This window comes from Rhinichthys klamathensis, unplaced genomic scaffold (assembly GCF_029890125.1).
Source record: "Rhinichthys klamathensis goyatoka isolate OS25496 unplaced genomic scaffold, OSU_Roscu_1.1 h1tg000206l_1, whole genome shotgun sequence".
In the NCBI taxonomy this organism is placed as follows: domain Eukaryota; kingdom Metazoa; phylum Chordata; class Actinopteri; order Cypriniformes; family Leuciscidae; genus Rhinichthys; species Rhinichthys klamathensis.
In genome coordinates, this window is record NW_026606731.1 from 1,781,587 (window position 1) to 1,796,965 (window position 15,379).

The 15,379-nt window shown below is 39.4% G+C and overlaps 1 protein-coding gene across 1 annotated transcript in view; it reads left to right on the forward strand.

Moving 5' to 3' along the window:
• The window catches only part of grik4 (glutamate receptor, ionotropic, kainate 4), a 424,662-nt gene that overhangs the window by 297,836 nt on the left and 111,447 nt on the right, over window positions 1-15,379 (forward strand). The window contains exons 6-7 of the mRNA XM_056263373.1: window positions 2,520-2,685; window positions 11,231-11,409. Of these exons, the coding sequence (XP_056119348.1) occupies window positions 2,520-2,685; window positions 11,231-11,409 (345 nt within the window). The remainder of the gene's footprint in view (window positions 1-2,519; window positions 2,686-11,230; window positions 11,410-15,379) is intronic.

Below are 15,379 nucleotides of genomic sequence, written 5' to 3' on the forward strand. Positions count from 1 at the left end.
ACTGTTTACTAGCATACTAATTCAATAAACTGAATTGTCAGACAAAACAGTTACATTATAATTCACAAGATATTTATTACAAAACCATTATACTGCATTACAAATGTCCAAAATGTAGCATCTGTTAAGTGCCTCAATATTCATTTGCACCAGGTCAGCATGTTCTCTCTGGTTTAAATGAAATGTTGGGCACATGTACTGTACGTATACTGCAGTGTTGCATGGCTGTTTGGCTGACTTCAGTGAGCTGCTTTTGGCCTGCACCAGCCCCCTCATTAAAAGCCTGTCAGCAGTGCATCTGTAGGCCTGACAGCCACTCTGTCAACCTGCAGGAGCAGACAGCGCATGAACAGACAGATATTACCCTCATGCACAACTCTCCCTCTGGCCCACAATTCCAATGCTGAAGCCCAGATTGGCTCCACCAGGGCAAGAGTTTCTGTTTACGCCCTGGAAATGATCCATATGCAGTGTGCTGTAACCACAAGAAAAATGGCTTTTAAACCCCTTTCAGCGTTATCCTCCATTTCCTGTCCATACATCATGGGTATTCACTATGTATATTTGAGCATGCAATGAGACAATAGATTCTGACATCTGTCCAAATGTGAGTCTTAAAAGGATAGTTCACACAAAAAATAAAATACTGCCATTATTTACTCACCCTAGTGTTGTTCCAGACCTGTAGGACTTTATTTATTAAGTCAAAAACAAAAAGGAGGATTTTAAAGAATACTCTGATCAACCTTGATCAACCAATGCCGTTACAACGAACAGGAACTGAGGTTTTCCAACAATAAAGGATGCAAAAGCACCATAAAAGTGGTCCATACGACATTTACTTTTATTCCAAGTCATGAAGTAGCTTTGCATGCTGAACAGACTGCAATTTTAAGTTGTTAGTCTCTAAAAATCCTGGCATCCAGCATTGCTCTCCATGGCACTTTTACAAGATATTATGAAAATGTGGTGTTATGCAGTTTGTAAACGAACAAACTAAAAAAAAAAATGTTTTTCAGTTAATCTATTGATCTAATTCAAAACACCAGACTGAATGATTTGTTCATGTTCTCAAGTTCAACTCACTGATTCAGGATTTCTCCTTTTCACATAACCACTCTAATATTAAATACTTTTTACAGTGCTTTTCTACAGGTATTCAAGGTAATGATGACTGCTTCCTCAATGTATCTAACTTCTTCTTCTTCTTTTTTTTTACCTACCTCCCACTCTAACTATGAAGAGCCTTGGTATAAAATCTTAAGGTTTGCTGGAGTCTGCATGTGTTCTGTATGAAAGGGAAGCTCATTTAACCTTTGTGAAAACATTTTAACATTTTGCTGCCCAGCATTGTTACCCAGAAGCTCCACTTGAAGCTCCATTTGAACCATTAATTACTTGAAGGAATCAAATCTCACTCTAGATAATTTAGAAAACTCCAAAGGTGTCTTTTTGTACTATCTATAAATGTTGTTTGTCTTTCCTCGCTGAGCCGGATGTCACTCTGTTGAATTCACTCGGAATATGAGCTTATGCACAGAGGAGGAAGTCAGATTGTAGCCGCTATTTACAAGTTAACACAGGGGCTTTGGACAGATTGGATGTTGTCTGGAAGCCGGCATGGGGAATAAAGGAAAGAATCTTCTCCGAGAAAGAGAGAGAAGGTCGGAGACTTGTACATGTCTCCCCACTGCAGCCAGCCCATTACCGGCCTCTCTCCGAACCCTCCATCTCCAAGAATCCCAGTTGTCCCCCGAGTGTCGGAGAGCCTGTGCGCCCCATCCATCCACACTGGCGGGGACTCCATTACGCCCTGATGGAAAGCGATGGAAAACCAATTGGGGATACAGGGCCGTGCAAGTACGATGCATGGTCACACGACCCGCCGCAGACAGGCAATCTGCTGTGATGAAGAGGCCCTTTACACAGCCCGCCTGCGTCCTCTTGGATCCCCTTCAAGCCCCACCGAGCCCAAAACCCACTTTTCCCGAGCCCGACGCGTCCACACATCGGAACACATCAAATTAGAGAGCAGCCAACGCTGAGGTCTCCATGGATATTGAGGCGTTTTGCATTGTGTGCTATTTTTGTTCAAAGACTGTTCGAGATGTCAAAGGTCAATGCACACATGCCCTATGCGTGAATAAACTTGAACAAACATCTCACTTGGCATTTATATGCAGAGAAACTTTTCCTCAATTATCGCTGGGGTTCATAAAAATCTGTTTTTATTTCAGTTGATTTTTATTGTTAATTTACATGCCTTCAGAGAGAAGAAATTATTCTTTTGAAATTATTCAAATGAGTTTGTATTAGTTTTAGGCGTAAAGTGGATCTAATTAGTCTGATGAGAATGTGGTGATTCTGTTGCACAGCCACTCTTGAGACCCGCATCACAGTGCAGTAAACAAAACGCCCTCCTGCAATTTTCTTTCATTCAATTTACCTGCGGTATCCGCCTAACAAGAGGGGTCCTGCAGGGCTGATTTTTTTCTGTCCTGTTCTGCGTCCCTATTCAGGTGCCGTACGTGAAAGTGGCTCCGGAAGACATACTGAAGGTGCAGTTTCCTCGCTTTACCACGCTGGACCTCAGGCCCACTAACACAGACATCAGCATGGCTGTAGCCGGACTGCTAACGTTCTTTAACAGCAGCACGTCGTGTCTCATATGTTCTCAGGCCGATTGTGAGTATCATATGGTTTCTATTGTAATGAGGCTTTTATTTAACTTCTTGTATTGTGTGTTTTTTTGGGGGGGTTTTGGATCAAAAATTCAGTAAAAAACAGTGAAACTCTGAAATATTATTACAATTTAAAATATGTGGTGGCAAAGCTTCATTGACTCTAGTCTTCAGTGTTACATGATCCTTAAGAAATAATTTTAATGTGCTGATTTTGTGCTCAAGAATCCTTTCTTCTTATTATTAGTAGTAGAAAATGGTTGTGCTACTTAATGAGGTGTGGGGGAGCTTTTTTGCAGGATTCATTGATGAACAGAGTTAGAGAAACAAACAAAATATATATATATATATATTCTTTATATAAGTTTATTCATATAAATTGTTTAGTATACGTTTATGTTTGTAATGTAAAATATATATACAGCTCTTAACTATATTTAAGATGTGAGAGACTTCAACAATTCCGAAATAAACAACAAAATTAATACATTTTATATTAATTTCTCTCGCTCACCTCGGTTGGGGAGCCCTGCATTAGAGCCAAAATAGCATGTACCATAATTATATGTTCTGCTCTACTCTTTCCTGAATGGCACATATAGAATTGCCTGCATCTGTCAAGCAGTAGATGTCGTCTCGTATAGATCGTTACAGGTGCATTCTGACATATGCATTCTCTACAAAGAAAACATAGCGTTTCATAGCGGTACATGTTGTGTCTGCACTCTCTTTACCACTGTACTGTATGCCTTTGTACACGTTCACAGACTCAAATAGGCAACTCAAATACTCCATTACACTCTGCTGATTATTTGGCAATAACAACTGCTTATTAAACCTAACATGTGTCCACACTGTTTTTGATGATGACATTGAATTAATTTCATGCTGTTTGACTGTACTGCACTGTTAGATAAATACAAATGTGTTGTTCATTCTTTCTCTTGTCCATCTGTGTCCTTCAGGTATTCATCATTTGTCATGTCCCATTCATTCACCATCAAATATCCACCCTGCCGCTCATATCAGCGCACTCTGCAGAAACAGAGATGTCCATGGAAATGAATGCCTGAAGGTTTAAATCAAACCCACTGTAGTCAAAGAAATGGTGACTGACGGATGACCCTTCGCACGTCTCCTTATTAGACACACATTGAGTTCAGCTTGGCAGAGGATTAAAGTTTAGTATTCTGCCTTTCCTTCTCAGAGCAAGGATGCCACAAATTACCCAGAGAAAGTCACATTGCCCCCTCAGACAGTGGCTACCTTTCTCCCTAATCAGCTTAAGGCCTTCAAGTGGAACAGCTATAATTCCCACTAAGACGTCAGAGAGGGGTGTAGAGAGACGGCAAACTACCAATATGGACTTGAGAACAGGGTCAAAACTGTACCAAACCAATAATTAAAATAGCTTTCGTGCGGTTTTAAAATCACATTGAAAAAAATGACATGGGCAAAATTCAGGATTTAAGATCCCTTTCAGTTTATGAGTTGGTTTTTGAATTCAATTGGCAACACCCTAAAGGATGCTGAATTGAAATTGGACCTGCAATTCAGAAATGATACACAATCACACAAAAATGTTGTGACAAATCGTAAATAATGAAATTTTTACAGTTGAATGTTGAGACAACATTTTTGTATGATTACAGATATTTAAAAATGTCTAAATTAAGTTCGGTACTGTCAAAAAAAAAAGATTTAAATTTTTCCATACAGTACCAAAAATGTTTATATATTACATATTGTATACATTACCTTTCAAAAGTTTGGGGTCAATAATTTTTTTTATGTTCTTGAAAATTTTCTTATACTCACCAAGGCTGCATTTTTAATATGTAAATGTTTAATTATAACAGCTAAAAAATAACTGTTTTCTATTTGAATATATTTTAAAATGTAATTTATTCCTGTGATGGCAAAGCTGAATTTTCAGCATCATTACTCCACTCTTCGGTGTCACATGATCCTTCCGAAATCATTCAATTAATACAATTGCAATTCAGAATCCTGTTTAGGAATTCTAATTCAGTTCTGAATAATGCACAACCCTGGAACTCCGAAAGACTCTCTCGATACTTGAGTGTGAATGATTTGCATGCCATTGTGATCCATTGCTAAATCTGATGTTTATCTCAGTTCTGAGTCCTAAAAAGACCTCAATGTTTTCTTTATTCTACCACTAAAAGCAGACAGCGTTGCAGGTAACTTGGAAAGTTTGGCTTGTGGTAGACTCTAAAGTTAACCATTTCATGCTCACGCCAACACTATTCCTCAAATGTTTTTCCCTTTGTACCTTTGGAGCACAAGCGCAGCTTTCTACACAGAGATGAGTTGGAAATGGGAAAAACAAAATAACATTGTTTTTCAGCTAATAATGAGTGCATGCGCTCCCTGAAGATTTCTGTTGGAAAATAAAGGAGATTCACAGCAGCGACAGGCCAAACTTAAAATACTTTGTGACAGAAAACTTTTATAAAACTGTACTAAGGTGCTTTTGTCTCCCATAAGAAATCCCTTAGAGCAATTCTAAACTTAGCAAGCTTCCAGAATAGCCTAAATTAAATAATATTTCATCTCTCTCAGTCAGTGCATGTGTATTGGGAGTAAAACATTTTATGAATAAGTTGTACTTGCATTTACATTCTTGACATACACCCTTTTCCCATACACAGAATGCAATGATTGGCCGAAATATTTTTTGGTCCTGAGAGGTCCATGGACGATATATATATATATACATTTTTAAATATTTAGACCACTAATTACCAAACCTATTATTGTTTGCTATCAATTTCAACCAGTTTAACAAAAAGTGTTTATGAAAAACATTTCCTTCCCTAGCATTAAGGCCCGTTTACACAAAGAACGATAACTGTAATGATAACTATAATGATAACCATATTAACACCTACACCGATAGCGTTGTTTATTCTAAGCACTCTGTTAACATAATTGCAGCACATGCTTTAAAGTTGAATGGAATTTGATTGGCTTTCAATTATTTCATTATTCATCAGCTGGAAAAATGGCTGTGAAATTGCTGTGCCGTAATCGCTATACTTGTGGTATGGATTCTTAGAGTTACGGGCAGTGCACATCAAGGACGATAACTATAAAGTTTTAATAATCATTTTAACTCTATGAGAATAGCGAAGTCCATACCACAACTTTAACAATAACAATATTGTTGGAATCACTTTCAAAACATTTTTTTTCCTGCTGATGAACAATAAAAACAGTGACAAACAATCAGAATTCACACGACTTTAAAGCGGCAGAAGACATAACTGCAGCGCACACTAATAATAACGTTATCGGTGGTAGTAGGCCTAATTATCATTAAAGTGTATCATTATCGCTATAGTCAGTGTTAGGGGTAACGCATTACAAGTAACTTGAGTTATGTAATCAGATTACTTTTTTTAAGTAACTAGTAAAGTAACACATTACTTTTTAATTTACAACAAAATATCTGTTACGTTTTCCAAGTAACGCAAGTTAATTTGTTTTCCCATGTATTGACTGACAGCTCTCCTGTCCCCGTGTTGAGAGAAATCATGAGTAAGTGCAGAGGTGTTGTGTGCACTATGTGTGAACATGATGGGTATTGTAATTCTAGACTAAATGTGAGCATACATTTACTCATTTACTTCTTCCCCGGCCCTGCGTTCTATTCTTCTGTATTCACGAATGGCAGCACAGCTGAAAGGCCTGTTTGTTTGAGCTGCGCCCTCTATTGTACAGCCGTGAATTTGCATTTCCTTCACCCTGAGGCTTATTCATTTCACTTTTGGTGTAAAAGAGCCTTTACATTTGCCAAAAATAGAACTTTTTTTGTTGTTATAAAAACAAACAAACAAACAAACAGCCCAGCCAAGATGAGAAAAAGCAAAAGTAATTTCAAAAGTAAACGCAAAAGTAACTTTACATAAAAAGTAACAAAGTAACGCAATTAGTTACTTTTTTATGGAGTAATGCAATATTGTAATGGACTACTTTTAAAAGTAACTTTCCCTAACACTGGCTATAGTTACTTCTCTTGGTGTGAACGAGCCTTTAGAATTTTTTTTTTATAATTTTATGGTTATTTTATGGAACATTTAATTGACTCTTGCACATCATTTCCTTTATTACAATATCACTTCCCCAATTCAGTTTCATTCGTATAATACTCAAGAGAACGTATAAATGCAGTTTACATTCTTAAAGCCTCCCACATAAAGTAAATCGTTCTCATGAAATCATATACAGCTAATTACCATTTGAGAAAAATGTCACGGTAGAGTAGCTGATATCCGCAATGCTTGTAACATGAAAATGTATGTGTCAATAAAACACTTGAGGAGCACATTCGTGCTATTGTCTGGAACAAATATGCATGCACCATTGAATAGCTGCTCCACACAGTGGCAGGTCTAGGGCCCATTGTGGGTAATAGTCACTTCTGCTTTAGCTGACAAACATTACAGGGTTGCGAAGTGGGTGTGTGAGCCGAAGGGTTGAGAGGAAATGCCACAGGCCGTAGCGACTGCCCTTCAAAACATTTCTATAAGAAGCGGATGATGACTCCTTGTGCTGCCAGCGTAATAACCCTGTTCACCTGCATCTCTGTTTGCTTGTCGTTTTCCGTAACTGTTTCTTTTTCTCTCACGTTCAGTCTCACAGGATGTACAGCTCTCATTAATCACTTAGCACACTGACAGCTTAATAGAGCATGGCCCACTCATGAATACTTCACAGACCTGGCCTGCTGAGATGACACGGTATTCGTTTGACTAACCTATACAGCACTGATAGCCAGGAGGCCATTGCATATGGTTTTATCTATAAACAACCAATTGTTATCGTCTAGATTTTTTTTATATACTGTGTGTATATTTTATGTTGTGCTTTAGCTATTAGTTTAATGGTATAACCTTTAAATTTCCTATAAAATGGTCCAACTTTTTGACTGAACTGATCAAATGTGTAGCTTAATGTCAGTCTGCCAAATGCATAAATGGAAATGTAATTGGCTAATATTGGGGGCATTTCGCCTTAATTTGACAGGATACTGGAGAAGCAACAGAAAAGAAAGGGGGTACAACAAATCCAGGCGGGAATTGCATATATATATTTCTAAAAATCGTTCTCAATATTAAAGAAAGAGTTCACACCACAACTATAACAATAGCGGCACAGAGAAACAATATCTTTGGAATCACTTTCAGAACGATTGTATCCAGCTGATGAATGGTAAAAACATTTACAGCCAATCAGAATCCATCCTGCTGTAGTGAGCTTGAGCATTTAAAGTGACTGACAAGCACACGCTTAGAATAAACAACGATATCGTCCGCTGGTGTGGACTCTTATATAGTTATCTTTATAGCTATCACTCTTGGTGTGAACGAGCCTTAACTGCAATGCTTGCACCATTTTGAAGACAAAATCAGCATTCTTCATTAGTGGACATTCAAGAGTAGCCATGTAAAAGTAACATGTCACAGCTAACTGTTTTTATGGTTCTAGTGGCATCATCAGCCAATCAGAGTTATCATGGTGTCATTTGCTTATGGCTCAGGTGACTGGATCCATAATTACTTATACGATAACTTTTGCTATTGACATGAATGGAAACGCTAACCAATAGCTTTTACCACTGAAATTAATAGAAATACAAAGAGATAACTTTTGCCAGTGACATGAATGAAAAGCAATCTTTTATCATTTAAATGAATGTAAATGTTAATTAATAGTGTTTTTTTTTTTTTTTTTTGAGATGAATGGAAAATCTGACCAATTTATTTTTACTGCTGAAATGCTAACCGATATTGTTTGCCCTTGAGATGAACGGAAATGCTAACTGATATCTTATGATAGCTCATTCCCTATGCTACAGTATAAACCTCGTTTGGATGAGACACAAGGTTTCATCTGGCTGCACAGGGCCGCACCGTGTAGTGAGGTGCATTAAGGTCTCATTAGTGAACAAAATTACCTGTACTACCGACCTGTACTATCCAGTCAGGAGCCCCAGAAGATCAACCAGACTCTGTCTTCGTCAGGTATTACCCAAATTATTCTGAATGGGTTCAGCCAGGTGAGCGCTACAATCTCTTTCAAGTTTGTCCCCTTGAACTAAAGGAGCTCTCGGATTTAATTGAAAGGAACAGAGCTTTGGTGCCCAGATTGAACACAGTGAATCAAATATACACACTTCAAAGAGGTTTCCCACCTGTCAGATTTGCTGCGCCTCTCCTCTTTGAACAGAAATATTGTACTACTTGTTTGCCCGACATTCTTCTCACTGCTTTGAAGTGATATGTAATTAAAGATGATTAAATAAGAAACTACGTCCCACAGAGAGACGAGAACCGAAACGTGGTTGAAGTGGGATGATTTAATCCTCCTGCCTCTTCAAGAATATTATGATAAATGTGTAGATAAAATAAGGATGGTACTCCAAAATCAAACAGAAACACTTCTTTTAGCCCCTGAAATGAAAAGTCAGAGTGATGGAAGTCGTAGAGAAAGGATTGCCTTTCTAGATAGGACACTTGATATGAAGCAGGACGTTGGAAACTCTCTTTTGTCTGGCTGTGTTTATTTCTGAAGTTCTCTCCTTTGTGCTGGAAGACATTCATTTAATGTGATAAGGAGCGTAATGGGATTCTGACATGCATTGTTAAAGGAGGAAGACAAAAGCTTTTTTTTCTGCTCACACCCCTTCAGCTTTCCCTTTTTTCTGTCTAATGAGAAGAAAAGAGGGCACGAATGGTTTTCTGGCCTCAGGCAGGATGAGGTCTGACTGAAACTCTTTTTTTGCATGAACTGATATAAAAGGTTTACTGAACTCTTCAACTTGCTTATTTTGAAAAAAACAACAACCAGATGACCAGACAGCAACATAATTAAGCTTGACTCTAAATATTGTAATGCTAGTCTGTACTGACACCCCACTCAGATGTAACGAATGTTGCAATACGGAAGAAAAGATGTCGCTACTTCCATTTCATCGCAACTTTAATACAAACAATAAATATACAGTACCTACAAGAGAGCAGGTGTGTGGTTAAAGGAACAAAAAAACATCCTAAGCTGGTTTGCTGGTCTTGACGGTCTTCCAGACTGGTCAAGCTGGTGTTTAGCTGGTTTAGCTTGCTGACGAGTTCCCAAAGACCAGCCGAACAAGGGTGGGAGACTACATTAGATCAGCAAACCAGTTTAGGATGGTTTTGGATGTTCGTTAATTTATTTATTTTTTTCTGCAGGGATGGTGGCAGTTAATGCCACCATGAAATCAAAATGGTCTATTCTTATTTTTTATGGAATATCACAGTATTAATTATAAACGATTCATCTGTGCACATCATGTTTTTGTTTTGTTTTTTCAAATTCATGTGCCCTCAAAATCATGTTTTTCAGTGCAAGGCCAGGAAAAATTGTAGCATAGTCAAATCTTGCCTCTTGTGCATGTGTGTGTGCATCTGTTATTTACCTGTGCAAATAGTCTTCTGCTATGTTTGATTTGGGCTCCCTAGAGCTTTTACGCATGTGTGTATCAGCTGTAGCATATGTCAATGTTGTGTGTGTTTTAAGGATAAAGGAACTTCGCTTTGCAAAAGCCCAGTGGAAAGTGATAGCTGAGGAAATGACTGGCTGCTCAGAATGAATTGAGGCTAAGTCTTTATCACTGTCTTTGTGCTTTTCTCTTGCCAATGCTAGAACCTTCTCTTTAACACCTTTCCCACTGTGTGAACTTAACCCAACATATTCCCATTACCTTCCATGTATCCTCACATTTTGCCCAGTTAGCCAACCCTCCCTAAATCAAAGTACATAAAGCCGAACAGAAAGTTAGCAGAGTTATATTAAAAACTTAAATAGTGTGTGTTTTGCTGTTCTCACAAGTTCCTGTCCAGCTTGATCGGCGAAGCCAGTGCATGTGTTAGCTAGCAATGGTGTAGTGCAGTGTTTAATGTAGTGCACTAAATGTGAAATTGCATGTGATGTGCAGCGAGCGAAAGACAGAAACCGAATGCTTATGGATAATCAAATATACGCTGAGTAACTCGGCAGGAAATGGAGATGACAGCTTTGAGCAATGGCATCGGCCAAGTTATGTGTGAAGTCAGCAGCTGAAGCCTTTCAAATTTAACGAGTCAGATCATAATAAACCGATGTCACGTTCTGTTGTGATACAGTGTTGTGCAATTCGCAAGTCCTGTTTTCCCCTGGGCCTCATAATTGCCTAAGGAACCGAGATTAAACACTTGAATGATTATGATTTTGCTAATTAAATGAGTTGCGGACATACAGTACAGCAACAAAAAAAGCTTTGTTATTGTTGAATTCAATTAAAAAATATTGGCAGATAATTTAGCAGATTTTGTCAGACAAATATAATAGCATTATATTCATGCACAGAAAATCGACCCTTAAAAGGCTTGATCCCATGGTATCATAATTGCTGTGAAAAGAGAGGGAGGACATATTTCTTGTTTTGAGAGAAAGTGACATAAGTCAGGACGCTGATGTGTTTTGTGTGTGCCCCTTTTCAACAGGCCTATTAAACCTGGAGGTGTTACTGCGACAGTTTCTCATCTCCAAGGAAACCCTGTCTGTTCGCATGCTGGATGAGAGCCAGGATCCCACCCCCCTTCTCAAGGAGATCCGCGATGACAAGACTGCCACCATCATAGTGGATGCCAACGCCACCATGTCTCACGTTATTTTGGAAAGGGTACATTTATCTTGTTTATAGGCTATATTATTTTCCTAGAAAACCAGACAAAAATACTGATTAAGAAAAAGATTTTTGCACTGTATCTCTCTCAATCCATTGCTGTATCCGCATACATACAGGGTTTGAAAAGTTTGCAGAAATATAAGGGTAAAAAGGCCATCATTATGTAATTATAAGCTGAAAATAGTAAGACTATTTGCATGAGATAGATCTAAATGTCAATGACCATGACCTTGAGTCTCAGAATAAAATTAACAATTGCTTATAAAGATGGAAGAATTTAATGATGCCATTAAACTATATAAGTGTTCCTCTAGTTACACAGTGTAGGATTATTCTCATGACCCTTTTGTCTTTTAAGTGTAAGAGTAAGTGTAAATGTTGCTCCTCGTTTGTAAGATTGACGCGTATGAGCTGTAGTACTGTAAATACATTTTAACGTTCAAAGCGGATGAACATACACATATTTGGATGCCGCCTCATGACTAAATAATTAAATATACATGACTGATTGAACATACTCACAAACCTCTGCAGCATATGTGTGAGACATGAATCATTATTTTCAGGAAAGAGAAATTAATGGCTCAGCAGGATAGGCTAAATTGCAGGAACCAAGGAAAAGAGAGTGAAGGTGATCAATGGAGAGAAAATGGACAGAAAGAGAGACTTAGCATTTTTAAATGTAAACATATAGACAAACATGTTTTTTGCAGTGTTTTGCGCATGAAACAATGTTCTAAAAATGCAGCTCTCCAGTTAAAAGAAGTTAAACTTTTTTACACGCAAAAACAGTGCTCCTAATGTAGTCACAATTACAGTTGTTCAGCGAATTTTTTCCGGCAAAATGTAGTAATTTCAGGGATCCGCGTGATTGGAAATTTTGCATGAGGGCGAAGGATTTTCAAAATCTGAAGACATTCAGATTTTGCAACGGGTTCAAGCTGGACACGTGAGCTTGCCGCTTTGACTAAAAGAAAGCTGCTTGGTTTGAAAGTGTCTTCTGTGTGTGTTGTGCTTCATACATCGCTACACTATTGATTATAGACAAAGGAATTTCCTACGATTTTGCAGAATAGTTTTTTTAGTTAATAGTTTTCATGGAAAATTGCTTGTGTTGTGAATGTCATCATAACTTCCTTTCCCATCCCTTCCCTTTCTTTCCTTTTCCTTCCATTTCCTTTCCTTTCATTTCCTTTCCTTCCCGTTCCTTTCCTTCCCCTTCTGCTTCCTCTTCCCTTCCCTTCCCATCCTACTTGACTCACTTATTCTCATCTTGTCTCATCTCATGTGATCTCATGTTATCTTGACTCTTCTGTGCTCTCACATTTTAGACATTATAGCCAATGATTATCCACCGTTATTCCTCCCTATTCACTCCATTGCTCTTTAATCAAAGTGTCGCATGACCATCACAGGTCTTTCCTTGGCATTTCCTGTTGCTATGGAGACACAGGGACAAACACCACCACTGTTACACCGGTGGGTTGTGCGGTTCACAGTGGTTTCTTTGTCTGTTTGTCACCCTTACTGTGATTCCCATACAGTGCCTCTTTCAACCTATTTCTCCCTCTTCCTTTCTGTATATCTCACTGTCTCTGTTTCATCCACTCATATTTCCTCTTCATGTCTCTCTGTTCCTCTCTCTCTTTGGATCTATTTGGAGCAAGCATGCGGCAGAGCAGTGAAAAGTTGGCACTCGTTCAGCTTGTGAGGAGTGAGTGTAGGGCAAGCATGCTAGAGCTGTTTGCCAATGTTCACAGTATGGCTCACACACCAGCTTGAGTTACAGGATTCAATTACATGGGCAATTGCAGGGAAAAAACTTTCATTATAAATATTTTACGCAAGGACAAAATTATCATAACCTGGAAAAACTCTCAGTTCCCATGGTCCATTTTCTCCCACTCTCTCTTTTCAACACAACACTGGTCAAATGAAATGCGGATGGGCATTATGGGAAGCTAGACAGGGAGTCTGGGTGTATATCTACCAGACAGAGTGCAAGTGGCTTAATACAGATGTTGTTTTGAACCATATTACAATCACAAGAGAACAGGTGCCCAGGAGTGCTGTGTTAGCATGACTTATGCTCTAAAATGTTGGAACAAAGCTGGGAGTTTGGGAAGTTAAGACCTGGCTTCCGCCACCATCAGCAGATCTGAGGTGCCTACAAATTATGCTCTGCCACATAAGTTGTACATGTCACACAGGTCGGAAAGAACACAACTTTGGGGCTGTACAATTAATAATGTTCAAACAAAAAGGTGTAGAGGGCACATTTCAAAGTAGGGATGAGAAAAACTGCTTATTTTCAAAGGCTAGAAAAACTGTTCATTGGGTTGCCTGAATGACTAGTCAATTAATCAGCTTTAAGGACGCCATGTTACACTACTGTTCAAAAGTTTGGGGTCAGCAATACTTTTTAAATGTTTTTGAAAGTCTCTTAGGCTGCATTTATGTGATCAATCATATAGTAAAAACATTTATATTGTGAAATATTATTACCATTTAAAATAACTGTTTTCTATTTGAATATATTTTTTAATGTAAATTATTCCTGAATTTTTAGCATCCTTCCTCCAGTCTTCAGTGTCACATGATCCCTAACAAATTAACCATAATATGCTGATTTCCTGCTCAAGTATTTCTTATTATTTCCAATGTTGAAAACGTCTCAGGTTACTACTGTAACCATAGTTCCCTGAGAAAGGGAACGAGACGATGCGTCATCGACGCTTTGGGAACGCCCCCAGCGTGAATGCGTCTGAGCATCAATGTCAACTAGTCCAATGGAAAGAATGAGCGTCACGGGCGGGTGACGTCATGACCAGGAAGGCATAAGAGCACATCCGGTGAAACGCTGCATTAGCTTCAAAAAGTCGAAGCAAGCCGATCACAGGGATGCAGGAAGTGTGGCAGGGTGACGCATCGTCTCGTTCCCTTTCTCAGGGAACTATGGTTACAGTAGTAACCTGAGACGTTCCCTTTCGAGGGAACTCGCGATGCGTCATCGACGCTTTGGGAACGAGAATACCCAAAACGCCAGAATTCCAAGTACCTGAGTGTCAGTCTGTTGGAACTAAGCACCTGAGAACCTGGGGCAGCATCCAGGTCCAAACTGTAAAACCTGACGAATGTGAGCGGTGAGGACCAGCCTGCCGCATTACAAACGTCTTGGAGAGAAACCCCAAATAAGAAGGCTTTAGAGGCCGCCATACCCCTCGTAGAGTGAGCTCTGACCACCAAGGGACACGGATGGTCAGAGTACTCGTATGCAAGTGAAATAGCCTCGACTATCCACTTACTAACCGTCTGTTTAGAAGCAGGAAGACCCTTCTTAGGTGATCCAAAGCAAATAAATAACTGGTCGGACTTCCTCATTGAAGATGTCCGATGAACATAAGTATCCAGTGCTCGCACTGGACACAAGAGGTTCAGCCTTTCCTGGTCCGCAGATGTAAAAGGAGGAGGACAGAAAGCCTGCAGCACAATAGGCCTCGGAATCAAGGTCGGCACCTTAGGGACGTATCCCTGTTTCGGATATAAGAATGCCTTGACCATCCCCGGTGCAAACTCAAGGCAGGTGGGGGAAACCGAAAGGGCCTGAAGGTCTCCAACTCTCTTAAGGGAAGAAATAGCTAGCAGAAAGATAGTCTTGAGGGTAAGAAATTTCTCTGAAACCGAATCTAAGGGCTCGAACGGAGCCCTAGACAGGCCTTCTAGTACTATAGCAAGATCCCAAGCTGGCACCTTAGTGCGAGTTGCAGGCCTCAGCCTCAATGTGCCACGAAGGAAACGTGTAATCAGGGGGTCTCGACCCAACGATGTACCCCCCACCAGGGCGTGGTAAGCCGCAATGGCCGCCACGTAGACCTTGAGCGTGGAAGGACATAGACCTGACGTAAAGCGCTCCTGCAGGAACTCGAGCACTGTGTTCACAGAACAGTTAACTGGATCCCACTGA